Here is a 20,420-nt window from a genome sequence, read left to right on the forward strand (position 1 = left end):
AGGTCCATGTTGAGAATATTTACCTTGATACATTACTTTTAGGCCCTCAAAAGCCAGACTAATGACCTTAAATGTATTATACTGTGTGAAATGGAATATCTCATGCCACATTAATAAACAAGGATGAAACAGCCATCAGAGACTTCAGGCCTTCAAATGTGCATTTCTGAGCCTGGAGGGCCCCCAAAAGAGAGAACAATGCCTGCAATGAAGCAGCTGTTAGCTGAGGAACTTAAGGCTGTCACAGTCATCAGCCGTTACATCCCTCCCATGTAAGCCAGTGAGCCCTAGTTCAGTTCAGTTCAGTTCAGTTCAGTCCCTCAGTCGTGTCTGACCCTTTGTGACTACATGAACTGCAGCACACCAGGCCTCGCTGTCCAGCAGCAAACCCGGAGTTCACTCAAACTCACGTCCAGCGAGTTGGTGATGCCATCCAGCCATCTCATCCACTGTCGTCCCCTTCTCCTCTTGTCCCCAATCCCTCTCAGCATCAGAGTCTTTTTCAATGAGTCAACTCTTCGCGTAAGGTGGCCAAAGTATTGGAGTTTCAGCTTTAGCGTCATTCCTTCCAAAGAAATCCCAGGGCTGATCTCCTTCAGAATGGACTGACTGGATCTCCTTGCAGTCCAAGGGACTCTCAAGAGTCTTCTCCAACACCACAGTTCAACAGCATCAATTCTTCAGCACTCAGCTTTCTTCACAGTCCAACTCTCACATCCATACATGACCACTGGAAAAACCATAGCCTTGACTAGACGGACATTTGTTGGCAAAGTAATGTCTCTGCTTTTCAATATCCTATCTAGGTTGGTCATAACTTTCCTTCCAAGGAGTAAGCACCTTTTAATTTCATGGCTGCAATCGCCATCTACAGTGATTTTGGAGCCCAGAAAAATAAAGTCTGACACTGTTTCCACTGTTTCCCATCTATTTCCCATGAAGTGATGGGACCAGATGCCATGATCTTCGTTTTCTGAAGGTTGAGCTTTAAGCCAACTTTTTCACTCTCCACTTTCACCTTCATCAAGAGGCTTTTTAGTTCCTCTTCACTTTCTGCCACAAGGTGGTGTCATCTGCATATCTGAGGTTATTGATATTTCTCCCGGCAATCTTGATTCCAGCCTGTGCTTCTTCCAGCCCAGCGTTTCTCATGATGTACTCTGCTGCTGCTGCTGCTAAGTCACTTCAGTCATGTCTGACTCTGTGTGACCCCATAGACGGCAGCCCACCAGGCTCCGCCGTCCCTGGGATTCTCCAGGCAAGAACACTGGAGTGGGTTGCCATTTCCTTCTCCAATGTAGGAAAGTGAAAAGTGAAAGTGAAATCGCTCAGTCGTGTCCGACTCCTAGCAACCCCATAGAATGCAGCCCAGGCTCCTCTGTCCATTGGATTTTCCAGGCAAGAGTACTGGAGTGGGGTGCCATTGCCTTCTCCGATGATGTACTTTACATTAAGTTAAATAAGCAGGGTCACAATATACAGCCTTGACGTACTCCTTTTCCTATTTGGAACCAGTCTGTGTTCCATGTCCAGTTCTAACTGTTGCTTCCTGACCTGCATACAGGTTTCTCAAGAGGCAGGTCAGGTGGTCTGGTATTTCCATCTCTTTCAGAATTTTCCACAGTTTCTTGTGATCCACACAGTCAAAGGCTTTGACATAGTCAATAAAGCAGAAATAGATGTTTTTCTGGAACTCTTTTGCTTTTTCCATGATCCAGCAGATGTTGGCAATTTGATCTCTGGTTCCTCTGCCTTTTCTAAAACCAGCTTGAACATCTGGAAGTTCATGGTTCACGTACTGCTAAAGCCTGGCTTGAAGAATTTTGAGCATTACTTTCCCAGCGTGTGAGATGAGTGCAATTGTGTGGTAGTTTGAGCATTCTTTGGCATTGCCTTTCTTTGGGATTGGAATGAAAACTGACCTTTTCAAGTTCTGTGGCCACTGTTGAGTTTTCCAAATTTGCTGGTGTATTGAGTGCAGCAATTTCACACCATCATCTTTCAGGATTTGAAATAGGTCAACTGCAATTCTATCACCTCCACTAGCTTTGTTCATAGTGATGATTTCTAAGGCCCACATTCCAGGATGTCTGGCTCTAGGTGAGTGATCACACCATCGTGATTATCTTGGTCGTGAAAATCTTTTTGTACAGTTCTTCTGCGTATTCTTGCCACCTTTTCTTAATATCTTCTTCTTCTGTTAGGTCCATACCATTTCTGTCCTTTATCGAGCCCATCTTTGCATGAAATGTTCCCTTGGTATCTCTAATTTTCTTGAAGAGATCTCTAGTTTTTCCCATTCTGTTGTTTTCCTCTATTTCTTTGCATTGATCACTGAGGAAGGTTTTCTTATCTCTCCTTGCTATTCTTTGGAACTCTGCATTCAGATGCTTTATGTTTCCTTTTCTCCTTTGCTTTTCACTTCTCTTCTTTTCACAGCTATTTGTAAGGCCTCCTCAGAGAGCCATTTTGGTTTTTTGCATTTCTTTTCCACGGGGATGGTCTTGATCCTTGTCTCCTGTACAATGTCATGAACCTCCATCTCAGGCACTCTATCAGATCTAGTCCCTTAAATCTATTTCTCACTTCCACTGTATAATCATAAGGGATTTGATTTAGGTCATTACTTGAATGGTCTAGTGGTTGTCCCTACTTTCTTCAATTTTAGTCTGAATTTGGCAATAAGGAGTTCATGATCTGAGCCACAGTCAGCTCCCAGTCTTGTTTTTGCTGACTGTATAGAGCTTCTCCATCTTTGGCTGCGAAGAATATAATCAATCTGATTTCGGTGTTGACCATATGGTGATGTCCATGTGTAGAGTCTTCTCTTGTGTTGTTGGAAGAGGGTGTTTGCTATGACCAGTGCATTCTCTCGGCAAAACTCTATTAGCCTTTGCCCTGCTTCATTTCATAGTCCAAGGCCAAATTTGCCTGTTACTCCAGGTGTTTCTTGACTTCCTACTTTTGCATTCCAGTCCCCCATAATGAAAAGGACATCTTTTTTGGGTGTTAGTTCTAAAAGCGAATTAAAAAAGGAGAATACTTGCTATCGGGCTACAGCCACTCTCTACAGATGAGGGATAGGGGATGTAAAAACAGATGGGTGCAGGATGCTGTCCCTAGATAGCTAAGAAACACTTCACTGAAGGAAATTATTTCAGTAAGCCCTGAAGCTAGTATCTTCCAAGTTGCTCAGTTGTGTCCAGCTCTTTGTGACCCCATGGACTGCAGCATGCCAGGACTCCCTGTTCTTCACTATCTCCTGGAGCTTGCTCAAACTCATGTCCATCAAGTCGGTGATGCCATCCAATCATCTCATCCTCTGTCATTCCCATCTCCTCCTGCCCTCAATCTTTCCCAGCATCAGAGTCTTTTCCAATGAGTCAGTGCTTTGCATTAGGTGGCCAAAGTACTGAAGCTTCATCCTCAGCATCAGTCCTTCCAGTGAATATTCAGGATTGATGGGTTTGATCTCCTTGCCGTCCAAGGGACTCTCAAGAGTCTTCTCCAATACCACAGTTCAAAAGCATCAATTCTTTGGCGTTCAGCCTTCTTTATAGTTCAACTGTCACATCCATACATGATTACAGGGACCTTTGTCAGCAAAGTAATGTCTCTGCTTTTTAATACACTGTCTAGGTTGGTCACAGCTTGTCCATGGAACAAGTGTCTTTTAATTTTGTGTCTGCATTCACCATCTGCAGTGATTTTGGAGTCCAAGGAAATAAAGTCTGTCATTGTCCCATGTATAGAAGAGTGTTAAATTTCTTAGTTTGAGATATCTGGCTTTCCTTAATTAACAATAATCTTTCATGTTCAGACTATCTGCCCCCTTTGCTGCACACTTCTATAAAATCTGACTCCTTCCCTGCCTCCTTGGAGCTACTTGAGATGCTGCCTCCAGGAATGAAGTCCTAAGAACTCTCACTTTTCAGGTTGTGACTATTTTTCAGTCAACAACTGCCAATGGTGAGCCTCCGAGAGCTGCAGAGCAAGGTTCTAAGACAACTGTCTCTGAGAATACTACTTTAGTTGTCATGTTATCTAAATGGTGCTGAAGGTAAAGGTATCAGGGCAGTATTAAAATACTCGGGTGAGAGAGGGTGGTGATGACCTGACTAGAGGCAGTGGGGAAAGAGAAAAGGTGCAATATTTAAAGACAGAATCACAGAATTTTACCAGAAATTGGATACTGGGACACCTTTGTTACCAAGAATGTTGCCCCAGAATCATAACCCTGCCTATCCCTCATGTGGAAACTAACTACCCTTATCTGAGTTTCTGGCCCAATTAGAAAAGGACGAAGCTGCTCCTAAAGAACTTTCTAAAGAATCAGTTAGAACCAATGAGGCCCAAATGGCAAAAGACCTGCTGACCTCCAGTGGACTGAGCCCTCTTTATACATTCACTGTAATACATTAGCATGCTAAGGGACACATCCCCCAGTGCCACAACAGCTGACAATTGCCATGACATCAACCAGAAGAACCCAAAAAAACAAGTGAAAAGGAGTGTTGCCTCATTCTGGATCCAAACCACACCCCTGTCTCAGAAAAGTCATTAATATTCCTCCCACTCTTTATCAAATTCCCTCCATTTTACCTCAACCTTCTATATATATGGTGTCTCAGCCTGAGCAGGGTCAAGAAATTGATCCGCGAACTAGTTCTTGCTTCTCCATCCTTTGATCACTGAATAAAGCTTGTGCTGTTGCAGTCTCAACACTGGTTTTGTCATTGGTTGTATGAATCTGAGCAAAAAAAGAACCTCCCTGGTTGAGACAAGGGGTCTCGGCCTAGGCTAACACTCGGGCACAAGTCCAGGTGACCGATTTGGTAACACAACGAGAGAGGGCAAAGACTACTCAAGTGGTTTCAAGTTCTCATTTCCAGAAACAGGAAACAGAGGAGGGAAAAAGGGAAGAAGAATATGAGTTGATGTTATCTGAGGGTGCGCTAAGCTCAAGTATCAACAGGTTATCACACTGTCCATCCAACAACTGGAGATACTAAACAAGTCATCAGGAATGAGAAAAAAAACTAGACAGAAGTCTGACAGTAAAGAGATTACTTAACATTCTTTGTACAACTCAAATACTAAATATTAAAGATACAAGAAGTTTCACTATCATTTCTAAAATATAAAGTTTCCTTCTGAGAGGAAAAGTCATAAATAAGGGGAATGCAGCAATCTGGTAACTAGTGTGGACAAAGAATGCAGCCTGCCATTTTAATAAACAAGGATCTTGTAGCCATAAAGCGATCAACCACAACAGCTGCCTGCTATCGTGCCCTAAGGAGAATTCAGGCTTCTCTGGTGGCTCAGTTGGTAAAGAATCCATGTGAAGTACAGGAGACCTGGGTTGGAAGATCCCCTGGAGAAGGAGATGGCAGCCCAGTCCAGCTCTGCCTGGGGAATGCCATGGACAGAGGAGCCCAGTGGGCTACAGTCCATAGGAGCAGCAAGAGAGTTGGACATGACTTAGTGACTAAACCATCACCACCCACCAAGGAGAATTCAGGACGGAGAAAAAGAGGATACTGGCTCTAGAGAGTTAAGGTGACATCAAAGGAGTAATTGATCTTCCTATACATAGAAAAACACTAAAATCATTAACTTGAGAGGTTTTCTTCTTGTGATTAGTAATAATCTTTTGATATTCAATTGATGTTTTTTTCCCCAGCAAAAATTCCTATAAATCCTGGTTTCTCCCTTATCTCTTTGGGAACACCTTCTCAAAGCTATCTGACAGGCTGCTTCTGGACTATAGTTCTCAATAATGCCCCGAGTGCATTTTTTTTTTTTTTTTTTTTGTCAACAAAAGGATTGTAGAACTTGCTAAAGAACTTAACAATATAGTAGTTCTTATGATTTCCCCCCAACAAGCTTAAATAAGGTCCTTACAATCACATGACACTAAGAAATATAAACAGGACTAGATGTTACTGGAAATTCATCTATGGCAGAGTACATTCAGCCATCAAGAGGTTACAGGAGCCAACTAAAAACTGTCTCTTGCCATCTGCCTCTACAAAGATGAAGTCACCAGCCACTGCAGCCACTGACCTTCAACATACCCTGAAAGGAATTCAGGGCACAGATCAAGAATGAGACACTCTGTGTTCCGGTAAAAACTGGCAAAAAGGGCCTTCACAGAGTTAGACGTTTTCAAGAGAAGATTTTATGAGCCTAAATTCTTACATCTTCTCACACTTAGGAAGCATTAAAATCACTAAGAGTGACATCTGCTCTTTGTGACTAACAGCAAGCCTCTGACGAAATATGAGCTTGACTACGTGTACCCCACTTCACTAAAAACATATGACCTCTCCCGCAACCCCACTGGAGCAGTTTCTCAGAGCTCTCTGAAATGCTGTCTCCCAGACTACAGCTCTCATTTTGCCACCAATAAAACTTAATCACAATTCTCACACTGTTTTGTTTGTTTTTTCCAGTTGACGCACAGGAGAGATGAAAATCTGGTAGATAAATTTTCCTGGCAAATGTTCCCAAACAGTTTTCTATTTCACTTGCATTGCTAGCAGATAACCAATACCAACCAAATTACAATGGGAATTTACCTTAAATTAGCAATAAGAGCCTCCCAAGGAGAATCCTAGTATCACTGATAAGCAAAAATGACTTTTTTCCAAGCCAGTAAAAACATTAATAGCAAATGATATTTGGCTATTTAAGCAGGTGCGTGTAAGTACATTAAAATACAAAACAAATTGTATTTCTGGTAGCCTGGTAAAAAAATAAATCTCCAAATGGATGAGAACATAAAAGGAACAGAAATTAAATTTCATTTGTTCAGAAGACAACTCTAAAAATAACTCAACTGGTTCAGGTATCTCAACTGGTAAAGTCCAGTACTACAACATGGTTATTAATCATCACTAAAATACAAAATAAAGCATTTGTCAGATGAAGGCAAATTTCTATTCCTAATTCATAGGCAAATTAAATGAGCAGTTGCTATTTATGAGCATCTTCCCACACTTCAAAATTCAAGCCAACACATCTGAAATTTATGCCACTATTTTCTTTCTATCACTGCCACACTACTGAACCTAAGAGTGTGGTCCCAACTAGGATAGAATGATCACTTTCAACACCTTACCTGATCAAAAAGGTCAGTGCCATCTGATCCTGCTGCTCTCATAAGTTCATCTTCTCCGCCAGGATGATACTCCATATATGGGCTGACATTATAAACAAAGCCTACATCAAATAAGGAGAAATAATACCCTAAATGAACTTCTTAAAAACTGTACAAAGTAGATGTACAAAGTAGATGTTTTAATAAATTTTTCCAAATACCTCCCACTTAACAAACCGTTACTCAGAAGTATTAAGGATATAAAGGGTCTGAGGTTTCACCATACTTGCAGGCTAACAAGTTAGGCTACTGGTTTCATGGGTCCTGACAGAAAACACGAGACTCCTAGGTTAGAGACAAAGGATAGCTGAGTACTTACATCAGCAGCAGTAACTAGAAAATTCGGCACCTATGTAAGTTTCCCAAGCCCCAGTTCCCACAGAGCTTTGTGAAGAGGGCCGGATAAGCAGCTGTACACTCAATGTGCTGCATGATGGAAAAGGAACCTTGAGCATAGGAAGCCCCGAACCTTTTATAAGGGGCAGTAAATACACCTGCCCTTTGTTCTGGAGGCAGACATGATCTCTGTTTATACTGAACAGTAAACAAATCTCTCCTTTCTTTGCTCTAGAAGGAAACATTACCTGTACCACTGAAGGATGATCACCATGCAAAAATTTCTGAAAAGGGGGCTAGAACAAGACAGAGTCAGTGCCTCGGCTTGCAAGATGTGCAAAAGACCTATAAGAGAACTGCCTCCCAACACACACAAAAAATCATGCAACACTGAATTTAATATTTTAAAAGTTCTCTCTCTTCCCATCCCTCTCCCCCAACCTCTCTCTCTCATATTATCACATCATCCTCTATTGCCCTGGCAGGAGAATCTGATGAAAAAGAATGGAACTGTCATCCATAAATCGATCATCTCAGAAAAGGATGAAAGATGGGGACTGGGTCACTGAGGCACACTCTGTGAAAGCAAGCAGTTCTTTTCTGCACTTGTTCAAGGAATCAAGATTACTGTTTAAATCTTAGGAATTATTTCATCTTCCCCAAATACTTATTTCATCTGTTCATATATTTAACTATATTTTTGTTAGGAAACCATTGACAGAAACATTCCTGCCATGGCCAGGCAGGATAATAACCGCTTGAATGTTATCTCACAACATGGAACCCAGAACTGACAAAACTGCTGCCAGCTGGAAGAATTCAGGAGAGAGCATAAGGGGTAAGGAGACACCCGCCTGCCAACCTTCCAGAAACCCTTGCAATGGAAACCATCTTGACTGAGAGATGCAATCACAGGCACAAGTAAGATGATTGGCCAGAGACAAGCTGGAAAACTAACCTTATTATTATAAAACCTGAGACTGTGAGCCACATGGCAGAGCAGTCCTCCTGGGTTCTCTCACCCTGCTCTCTCCCGCCCAGGTTCCCCTTTCCAATGACGTCTTTTGCTCTGTCAGTGCATGTGTCTCCTTGGACGATTCATTCCCAGTGTTAGACAAGAGTCCACTCCTGGACCCTGGAAGGAGTCCACCTTCTGGTACATTTTTATCTTTTAAGAAGGAAGAATAGAAGTAACAAATAGAGGAGAAGAGCTCACTGAATAGCCTTCCCAAGGAAGTGAACTTCTTTTAATCCTTTATTTGAAAACTAGATAGTAGACAAACCTAGCCTTTCAAGACACCTCAAGAGTGCAAGGAGAACAACTGGTTTTCTTATTTCCAGGACTAATCCTTCTTTATGTAATGACTTCCATGAATTTAAATAAACTCAGATAATTTAAGATGTTCATCCTATATAATCACCTTTGAAGGGAAGTAGTTAAATTTCAAACCCAAGAAGGGTACTGCAGTTTCCCCACCAATTTAATTTTGGAAAATAATCAGCCAGTCTGAATTGCTTTATAAAATTACTTAAAGGAAATTTAGGCAACAAAAAGAGGTAAATTCACAAAATCTCCCTTTCAGCAGTCCTCCAAATAAGTCAGGAAAATGGGGGTGGGGGAAAACTGGTAGAGCACCCTCCTCTCTCCTTCCCCATAAACCTTTCCCAGCCAATTTAGAAGGAATTTTTGCTATTGTTTAATGCTCCGAAGTCCCACAGACCACAGATGTCTGAAGTAATGATTCAGTTCAGTTCAGTTCAGTCGCTCAGTCATGTCTGACTCTTTGCAACCCCATGAATTGCAGCACACCAGGCCTCCCTGTCCATCACCAACTCCCGGAGTTCACTCAGACTCACATCCATCAAGTCAGTGATGCCATCCAGCCATCTCATCCTCTGTCATCCCCTTCTCCTCCTGCCCCCAATCCCTCCCAGCATCAGAGTCTTTTCCAATGAGTCAACTCTTCTCATGAGGTGGCCAAAGTACTGGAGTTTCAGCTTCAGCATCATTCCTTCCAAAGAAATCCCAGGGCTGACCTCTTTCAGAATGGACTGGTTGGATCTCCTTGCAGTCCAAGGAAGTAATGATTAGAATCAGAGTTATTCCCAATAGGTTTTTAAAGACAGAGAATGCATTCCAAACATTCAGAGTTCTAGTGTTTCTCAGGAACATGAAATCTATAACACACGATCATCTAATCTTCTGATGGAAATCCATGTGTTTCAGCAACAGCAGAGAGATGACCAGGCAGTTTAACAGCTGTCCCTGATCAGCACAGAGAGCCTTATATCTCCCACATGTGTTCTTGACTGCCTCCCAGTTCTTTAGATCAACCCTCATCCTCTCATAATCTACCCTCCTTTTTGATGGACTCCAGACCTGAAGAACTTCTCACCCCCTTCAAATGGACAAAACTAGGAATGCTTATAAAATCCCTCACTGTGTGGAATTAAAGCCCAAGAAATGTTAGATCCAACCACATTTGGCAGTATTAGTAATTTGCTAATTATGAGACTTTCAAACCTGTCCTAAAATGCATCTCCCCTGGTTCAGAGACTCTCTTCCCTCTTTTTCTTCTTCCCTCTTATCTCTTTCCATTTTTTTTTTTCAAAAGCATTTCCTACCAACTAAAACTTGGACCCCTGACTGTGGCAGAAGAAAACAGTCACAAAGAACCTAGCTTTATGCTTTTCCTTCATGCTTTACTGTATTCTATTTACACCATGGGCTTCCCAGATGGCTCAGCGATAAAGAATCTGCCTGCCACTGCAGGCAGTGCAAAAGACTTGGATTCAATCCCTGGGTCAGGAAGAGCCCCTGGAGGAGTAAATGGCAACCCACTCCAGTATTCTTGTCTGAAAAATCCCATGGACAGAAGAGCCAAGCAGGCTATAGTCCATAGGGTTGCCAAGAGTCAGACACGACTTAGCAACTAAACAATAACAAATCTGCACCCTGCATGACTTTTAAATAGCACTTTCTAAAGCGCAAGATTTGTCTCCCATGAGTTCTTACCACTTGACTTTTAGAATTTTGCAACTTTCTAAATTTTAAAATGACATAATGTCTTTCTAAAGCTCTATTTTTTTGTTCAGGTGTGGCAGATTTACACAGCTGACTGCCCTCTAACTATAAATGAATAGTATTTATGGACCCCAAGATACAATCTCATTAATGCTAGGCTACTAATAAATTTTCAAAACCTAAATCCTAATAATAACATTAAGAACAAGGATGGGTAGGAAGGGATTCATGAAACATCAATCCCAAATGGTGCGAAACTCAGCTGAGACCAAGATCCTCTAGTCATAGCCCAACGGTTGCTTTTAGATTATTTACACGGATGACTTTCAGTGGTAGAGGGAGATTTAAGGAGGCTACTTACTGACTTACCTACCTGTCTATCCCCTCCTTTGTGCTGATATTTTATTTTTTGTATTTTGTTTTTTAAACCCCAACCAGGAGTAGATAGAAGAAATGGACTGGCTGACTACTGTGAAGAACAGCAACTTAATTGCACAACATATACACATACCAAAGCATAATGTTGTACACCCTAAACTAACACAGTGTTATAGGTCAAATGTATCTCAATGAAGCTGGGGGATAAAAAAGAGGAGGAGGAGTCACTTACTAAAACTAAATCAGTTCCATTGGGAACATATACTTTAACGTTTAAATATACCAATAAAAATGCCATAGCAACATTCAGGGGGTACATTTTATAGCTCATTTAGCCTAGCAGAGCTGCAGTGCAATTGGAAGCACACTCAGAAAAACAGCTACACTGACCTCTTTAGGCAATGCACTGGCGGTATCTGTTCTAACATTTTCAACTAAATTATCTTGTTTATGTTATATATCTGGAACTCTGAGCTCTCACATAAGTTCCTAGAATAAAAACTAGCCACTTCAAAATTATCAAATAAATCACAGAATGACAGTCTTTACAACTTATAGACCAGAGATGTATTAATATGTCTTTTGTTACCTGAACGTTATTGATGGGAGACATTTCAATATCATTTTAGGTATAACCTGAATACTAATGTTGCCATTTTACATGCAAAGAGCTCTTCCATCTTAGCAAACACTGCCTCTGGTTTCTCATGTACATTTAAATTTGTGGTAATTTAAACCCCAACTGCTACTATGGGCGTCTTATCATAATACATTAATCTCAAGCTTGTGTAAGTTTGTGTGTACAAATTTTAAAAAGTGTAACAGAAAACATACCAGTTGCCAAACCTAACAATATTACTATGACTAAGCAATTAAAAGTGATCCTGAAGTTCCTAGGAGCTAAGGATAAAAGAGATACTAGTTATAGAAGTCTCATGATTTGATCTTAAAAAGTTTTAAAATGGAAACAAACAAACAGAGACTCATCAGTTCTTTAAAGGGGAGACTCCCTTCAAGTTTTTGATACTGATACTGTGAAAAATTATGAGTCCCTATATAGGGGTCATGGACCATATAATACATACCACAATTTAACAAAATGCAGAAACATTCTTCAGGGAGCAATTCTCCCATCCTCCCCGGCCCTGGGTAATCACAAAGGTACTTTCTGTCTCTTTAGACTTACATACTTTGGGCATTTTACATAAGTGGAATCACACAATATGTCATCTTTTGTGTTTACCTTCTGTCATTTAGTATACTATTTTCAACATTCATCCATGCTGCTGCACGTATCAGTACTTCATTCCTTTTTATGGCTGAATCATAGTCCATGTATGGATGGATCACATTTTATTTATCCACCCATCAGCTCAGGAACACTTAAGTTGTTTCCACTTAGCTATGATGAATAATGAATAATGCTGCTATGAACATTTGTGTACATGTCTTTATGTGGACATATATTTGTATTTCTCTTGAGTACATACATTGGATTGAATTTCTTGGGTCATATGGCAATCTGTGTTCAACTGCCAGATCATCTTCTGTTCTCTGCAGCAATGGGTGAAGTTTCTAGTTCCAGAGAGCTCTTTTTTTAGTCACTTCTCCAACTCTGGTTAGAGAGGAAAAGTGTTTTGCCACCTAGAGAACCTGAATCACACCTCATATCTCAAATAACTGAACTCAGAACTGGAATTCAGCATGCTTCAAACTATTCTTAACTCCTAGTTCTAGACGACAGAGAACAACGTAAGACTCAAGTGATGTATTATATCTGTTAATCTATCTCCCAGAGGAGGCTCTCACAATTTTTCAGGTTGGGTAACAATATATGTGAACCCTTTACAGCCCACCAATGAGGAGGGAACTGTATCCCCATGGCTCAGGCCGCACACTGTAACTGATAATGTTTCATTTTGTCTTTGTTCTATAAGTCAGGGAGTTTCAAAGTACAGTTGAGGGGCTCCCCCACAGCTCAAGACTCTTTCAGTGGTCCAAGATCAAAACTTTTTCAAAGTGAAACTAAGATGCTGCCTGCCTTTCTAAAAATCTCATTCTTTCACAAGCGCATAAGATTAAAAACAGAAGGGGATGTCAGAATATAGTTGTCACCTACAAAGCCATACATTAAAGATATCTGCCAACATGTGAAACAATGCCACTTATTCACTATGTTTTGTTTTGGAAAACATAGTTATTTTTCATGAAAATATTATTATTTATGATAATATACAGTAAATTTATTTTTTTATTAAATTAAGAAATTCTTTCAATTTCTAAATATCAATAGATATGACCATCATAAACAAAAGTTCTTTGGGGTCCTCAATAATTTTTAAAGGAGTAAAGGGATCTTAAAACCAAAAAGTCTGAGAACTGCTACTAAGGAAAAGTGGTATTTTTATAATTAGATTTTAAAATAATTTTTGTTTTAAAATTCAAAAACAAATGTAACTCCAAAGCCCCACATTACATCCATCCAACAAAAATTTATTTAATGTTTATCACACATGTACAAACTATTATGACACTATACTGTGATATGCCTATGTATTACACTAATCACCACCGTTCATTTTTTTGGCTCTAAAATAAATGAAGGAAAAAAGGTGTGTTCACATAGTAAAATATGGCATATTTCATTGTATTCAATGCACAGCTCCATTTTTGCAAGTATTGTGACTACTCTGCCATCTTGTGTTCAGTAAAGAAACTGCACATTATTTTCATTATTTTATTTTAGAGATAAAATAATGAAACTATTTTTTTAAATTTCAATTTATTTATTTTAATTGGAGGCTAATTACTTTACAATATTGTATTGGTTCTGCCATACATCAACATGAATCCGCCACAGGCGTACATGTGTTCCCCATCCTGAACCCCTGGGCCCAGGTTTGACTAGGGGGTCAAACCTGGGCCCAGGGAATGAAAGCACCAAGTCCTAACCATTGGACCTTCATGGAATTCCACATATTTACTTTTCACATAGTATAGTTTTTCCTACACATTTACTTTCAACTCTTGTCTTTTATATTCAAAGCATATCTCGCATCATGTAGTTGGGTCTTGATACACATATACACACAGAAAATCTCTTTCATTAAAAATTTACATTTACACTTAATTACTGATGTGACTGAATTTAGAGCTACCATCTTATTAGCCTCTCTCCCCAGACCCAAGTTTTCTTTTTTTTTTTTTTCCCTCCAAGTTTTCTGTTTGTGTCTCTATTCCTCTTTCAGAGACTTCTTTTGGGCTAACCAAATATTTTTTTAGAATTTCATTTTATTTCATCTATGGGTTTTTAATATACCTCTTAGCACTATATTTTAAGAGACTGTTGTAGGCATTCAGTTCAGTTCAGTCGCTCAGTCGTGTCCGACTCTTTGCGACCCCATGAATCACAGCACGCCAGGCCTCCCTGTCCATCACCAACTCCCGGAGTTCACTCAAACCCATGTCTATCGAGTCGGTGATGCCATCCAGCCATCTCATCCTCTGTCGTCACCTTCTCCTCCTGCCCCCAATCCCTCCCACCATCAGAGTCTTTTCCAATGAGTCAACTCTTCGCATGAGGTGGCCAAAGGACTGGAGTTTCAGCTTTAGCATCATTCCTTCCAAAGAACACCCAGGGCTGATCTCCTTTAGAATGGACTGGTTGGATCTCCTTGCAGTCCAATGGACTCTCAAGAGTCTTCTCCAACACCACAGTTCAAAAGCATCAATTCTTCGGTGCTCAGCCTTCTTCACAGTCCAACTCTCACATCCATACATGACCACTGGAAAAACCATAGCCTTGACTAGAAGGACCTTTGTTGGCAAAGTAATGTCTCTGATTTTCAATATGCTATCTAGGTTGGTCATAACTTTTCTTCCAAGGAGTAAGTGTCTTTTACTTTCATGGCTGCAGTCACCATCTGCAGTGATTTTGGAGCCCCCAAAAATAAAGTCTGACACTGTTTCCACTGTTTCCCCATCTTATTTCCCATGAAGCGATGGGACCAGATGCCATGATCTTTGTTTTCTGAATGTTGAGCTTTAAGCCAACTTTTTCACTCTCCTCTTTCACTCTCATCAAGAGGCTTTTTAGTTCCTCTTCACTTTCTGATTTACTTACAATATATATCCTTAAGCTTAACTAGTTTACTTCAGTTAATGTTGTAACCCCTTCACATGTAATATAAGAACCATTTACCACACTCCATTCCTGCCACTTTAAGGAGCTCTACAACACAATGTTATAGTTTTTGCTTGAAAAAGTCATGTATATTTTAAAAGATAAGGGGACAAAAGACTAATCCTTGTTTCCTCACATAGTTACTATCTCCTAAAGATCTGAGTTTCCATCTGGTATCATTAGCCTTTAACCTGATGGATTTCCTTTAGAGCTCCTTGTAGTATAGGTCTGCTGATACTAAATTCTTAGTTTTTGTTTATCCAAAAAAGTTCATCTTTATTTCATTTGTATCTTTAAAGTAGCTTTAATGATACAGAATTTAGAGTTGATGGTTTTTTTTTTTTTTTTTTTAAATCTTCAGCAATCTTTTTTTATAGGGTCCAGCTGTTTTACTTCTGGTTATTTTCAAGATTTTCTCTTTATCTTTGGCTTTCAGCAGTCTGAATATAACATGCCCCTATGTGATTTTCTTTGTATTGATCATGAATGGATTTGTCATGCTTCGCTTCTCTGGTGGCTCAGCTGGTCAAGAATCCGCATGCAATGTGGGAGATCTGGGTTCAACTCCTGGGTTGGGAAGATACCCCTGGAGAAGGGAAAGGCTACCCACTCCAGTATTCTGGCCTGGAGAATTCCGTGGGCTGTACAGTCTATGGAGTCGAAATGCATTGGACAGGACTGAGCAATTTTCACTTTCTTTCATTTTGAATTGATAATTTTAGGCCTTTCACCAATTTTGGCCAATATTTCTTTAAATACTTTTCTGTACCATTCTCCCATTCCCTTCCTTCTGGAATTGCCAATAAACATATATTAGACATTTTTATTTTATCTCAGAGGTCCCTGAGCCTCCATTCATTTTACTTTGGGTCATTTTCCTTTCTGTTCTACAGACTGGATAATTCCTATTAATCTATCTGCAAGTTCACTAAGCTTCCTTTTGTTAGTTCCACTCTGCTATTAAGCCTATTTGATAAAATGTTTTGCTTCATATAAAGCACTTCTCAGGTCTACATTCCCATTTTTTATAGTCTATTTGTTCATTATGAAAAATGATGAGACTTTCTGAGATTTCATATTTGTTCATTTATTATATAATCTATGTTGCTCTACTTCCTTGAGTATTGTCATAATAGGTACTTTAAAATCCTTGTGAACTAAATTCAACATATGGGTCACCTCAGGGTCAATCTCAAAGAGTTGTCCTTTTCCTTGAGCATGTCTAGAAACTCTGGATTATATTCTGGTCATTGTAAATAATATGTTGTAGAAAATCTGGATTCTGTCACATTCCTCCAAAGATTATTGCCTATTTTAATAGGCATTTAACTTGACTGGAGTCAAACTCCAAACTCTTGTTTCCCCTGTGGGGGAATGAAAACTAAAACCTCTGTTCAATCCTTTTAGCCTTAGTTAGGCTGCCCAGAGTTTGTCCATATGCAAGATTTAGACAGCTTATACTCCTCTCTGGATCATTTTTTCTGTATTCCTCATTTTTCAGTTAGTGCAAATGCTACAAATTGTGTCATCTAGTTCTTTAAGCCAGCCAAATTCTGGATTCTGTCACATTTCTCCAAAGGTTATTGACTATTTCAGCAGGCATTTAACTTGACTGGAGTCAAACTCCAAACTCTTCAAGCCAAGACTGGGGGTCTACATCTAAATTTTAGTCACCCTTCACAGTACCAAACTGGGCATGACCTCAAGTTAAATGCCATAAGAAATGGCAATTCACCCAGTGATAATTCCTTCTTACAAGTACAGATGAACCTTACCCTCTAGTTTCTGTCTGCTTTTGGTTGCTCACCAGTGTTTTTTTGATAGCTTTTTTTTTTTTAATATGTTGTCCTGAGTTTATCGTTGGTATCTGCAGGACTGTTAGCCCAAAAGGAGTTAATCAGCTGTAACAAGAGCAGAACTCTGCACATTATTTTAGAAAACTAGGCAATTAACTTGCTACTTTCAATCGAGACAAATGGAAAAGAAAGTAATGAAAGACAAATGGATTTTATAATGATTAAAAGTAAATCATTTGGAGGCCTTGGTATTTAAGAACAATAAATAGAATGTTGGCTTGCAAGGTTTTGGATAATAGAGTATTTTAGGACTTCCGGATTAAAAGCACTCATTTGCCTCTCACACTCCTCAAATCTTTCTAATGACTACAAAGAATAAATAAGACATAAAACCACAGAGGCACAGAAATTTGAAGAGGAGAAGACAACAATAAAATTTTGGAAGACTGACAAGCAAATGATAAGCAATAATATAATTAACAGAGTGAAGAAAGGTGAAATAAAGCCTATGTGTAAACTGGAGGGGAGCCAGTATGTGCAACAGAACCCTCAAAAGGTGAAGTAATCAGAAACCCCAGGTAGTTCTGAAAGTGAGCATGTAGGATGGTCTACAATTCAATATAAAAAGCAATATGATGCTTAAATCCTCTCCTGCATCCCATACAACCAAGTAATAAGCCCCACCCTACCTAAATCCACAAGAAGTGTAGGCTTACTCCCTAGGGCAATGAGATACAGCACCCTCAGGGAAACAGCACAGTTAGTGGAGGAGAGGCCTGAACTGAAAACAAGAAGTAAAAGATCATGTGTCAAAATATTAACAGGATCCACCTCCTACCACCCATCACAGCAGAACATTTGCAGATGATTGGAAAATTGTAGCCTAAAAGAAAAAGATTTAGACAAAGGAGGCTGGGGATCCCTGCCACTGTGCTTAGTTGCTCGGTCGTGTCCGACTCTTTGCGAACCCCATGGACTGTAGCCTGCCAGGCTTCTCTGTCCAAGGGGATTCTCCAGGCAAGAATACCCGAGTGGGTTGCCAAGCCCTCCTCCAGGGGATCCTCCCAACCCAGAGATGGAACCCAGGTCTCCCACATTGCAGGTGGATTCTTTACCGTCTAAGCCACCAGGGAAGCCCTTCCTGCTACTGCCCTGAGTCAATTCATAAAAAAATGTTCTGTCTGAACACATGGAACTTCCATTCAGCTTTCTGGGCCATTACTGTCACCATGAAGGGGCAGAACATTTGACCAAAGCCTCTACAATTAAAATTATTATATTGGGACTTCCCTGATGGTCCAGTGGTTAAGAATCCACCTTCCAATGCAGGAGATTTGGGGTTCAATCCCTGGTTGGGGAACTAAGATCCCATGTGCCGCAGGGCAATTAAGCCTGTGCACTTCAACTAGAGAAGCCTACGTGCCATGACGAAAACCCAGCATAGCCAAAATACATAAATGAACACACATTTTGTAAAAAAAAAAAAAATAGTATCTTAAGTACTTACTGTCAAGTTCTGCTGCACAATTTTTAAGGAGGGGGGCGAGGAGACTAGAAATGAGACCAGCACTACCTCAGAGACATGAGAATCAGGTAGCAACTGTCCTGAATATAACTTAGAAATTCAAACTGCACCAAACAACTTCAATGATGGCCAGCCCAGTTAGGAAAAGGGCTAAAATAATCTGGTCTGGATGCCTTAGTTTGCCCAGGAAAACTGAAATGGAGCATAATAAAGGTCTCCAGCACTTCAGAAGGTCAACTGCAAAGTTATCAAAGGTCATCTAATGTGACATTATTATGTGACATTATTAGTACTAGGAAAAATAGTCCTGACATTTAACTAAAAGGAAATTGATGTGTAAAAGCATTAAAAATTAACCAGCAGTCTGAGGAGTCAGTTACACTCGAGTATTTGGGGGAAAAAATCCACAAACTTTTCCTAGAAAGAATAATGACCAAACATTATTAACAACAGTTACCTTTACTATTCTTAAACTGATTTACAACACACAACAGCATTAAGCAAGGCATCCTATCTCTAAAGGATCAGTTTTCCAACCCCCTCTTTCCTATTTCATGTGATAATTTCCCTGTCTGTGCCTTAGGGCTACCAATGAGAGTTACCCCAGCTCTGAACTGCCCTGCTACTAAAAAAAAGGCCAACTATGTTCTTATGCTTTGAGTTATTTCCTATTTTCCAAAACAAGCAAGCTGCAAAGATTAATTAAGATGTAATGCTGTGGGCTTCCCTGGTGGTGCAGTGGTTAGGACTCTAAATTCCACAGGATGACAAGGCCCTTTGAGGAAATGGGACACACGAACCACTTCTCATCACCTTTGACAGACCACAGCAAAGAGAGATGATGCCAGGACTTCCCTGGTGGTCCAGTGGTTAAGACACTGCACTTCCACGGCAGAGGGTGTGGGTTCGATTTCTGGTTGGGGAACTAAGGTCCCACGTGTTGTGCAGCATGACCAAAATAGAAAAAAAAAAAAGAAAGAAAAGAAATGTTGCTATAAAAACTGAATTTTAACCAACTCTTTTAGGGCCAAGTATGCCAATTTAAAACTCCAAGAGGCCCAGACACAAGGGGACTCTGCACCCACTCAATTCTTTTTTCATGATCCTGTACCTCATGAGATGATCATGAAAAAGTGTGAACAGGGAGGATTTGAGAAAGGCCCATAGGTGGTCCAGGTGCATAGTACCTGCTCTAAGACTTGCGGCTAGAGCAGGAGAACCAAGACAAGTTCATTTACATTTTAGGCCTGCTGGAGCACAAGGTGATGATCGTCTACTGGGGAAGGAGCAAGAAATTCACCGATGTCACAGATCAACCCTAACAGGTAGCAAAAGCAGTCTGCTGCTGGGTAGGGATAATAAAGCCTCGCATATGCGAGTCCCTGCACTGACAGCAGGCAAAGGTTAGCTGCTGTTGGAAAGAGCAGGATACACACATCCTCCTTTACTCTGCACTGATGTGAGGCAAATGCAAGCCAAACACTGGAGGAGGGACAGAAAGCCCACTCAGGCCAGATTCTATGCAGATATGAACCAGATGTCTTCTAGCACTGGAAGACAGGTGGGGAAACTGCTCAGCCCCACACCCTCTGCCCTGCTCTCCTCCTCCTCCCCTTCTGATACAGAGCAAAGCTCAGCTCCACAGACAAGAATCTCCCTGCATTCTTAAACCCTGCACTGAGTCAGAGACAGTGGGGAAGTGACAGAATCACTGAGAAAGCTCTGCCCTTGGGGCTCAGGTAACAGAACTGGCCTAAGATTGAGGTTCTAACAGGAAAACTGCAAAACTCCTTCCAGCACCTAAATCTTACATCAAACAAGTAAAAGCGGTCTGCCCCTGGGAGGGGGCAAGAATGTGATGAGAGACACTTCATAAGTATATAGGCCAAGCTGTCAGCTAAGAGTGGTACTGCTGCTGCTACTGCTGCTAAGTCGCTTCAGTCTTGCCCGACTCTGTGCGACCCCTTAGACGGCAGTCCACCAGGCTCCCCCGTCCCTGGGATTCTCTAGGCAAG

At 40.6% G+C, this 20,420-nt stretch overlaps 1 protein-coding gene across 3 annotated transcripts in view; it reads right to left on the minus strand.

Annotated features, from left to right (window-relative positions):
- LOC113898403 (cytochrome b5 reductase 4) overlaps positions 1-20,420 on the minus strand; it is a 115,197-nt gene that overhangs the window by 75,281 nt on the left and 19,496 nt on the right. For all 3 annotated transcript variants that reach the window (XM_027551475.1, XM_027551477.1, XM_027551474.1), the window contains exon 3: positions 7,124-7,224. In XM_027551475.1, the coding sequence (XP_027407276.1) occupies positions 7,124-7,224 (101 nt within the window). The remainder of the gene's footprint in view (positions 1-7,123; positions 7,225-20,420) is intronic.

This window comes from Bos indicus x Bos taurus, chromosome 9, assembly GCF_003369695.1.
Source record: "Bos indicus x Bos taurus breed Angus x Brahman F1 hybrid chromosome 9, Bos_hybrid_MaternalHap_v2.0, whole genome shotgun sequence".
In the NCBI taxonomy this organism is placed as follows: domain Eukaryota; kingdom Metazoa; phylum Chordata; class Mammalia; order Artiodactyla; family Bovidae; genus Bos; species Bos indicus x Bos taurus.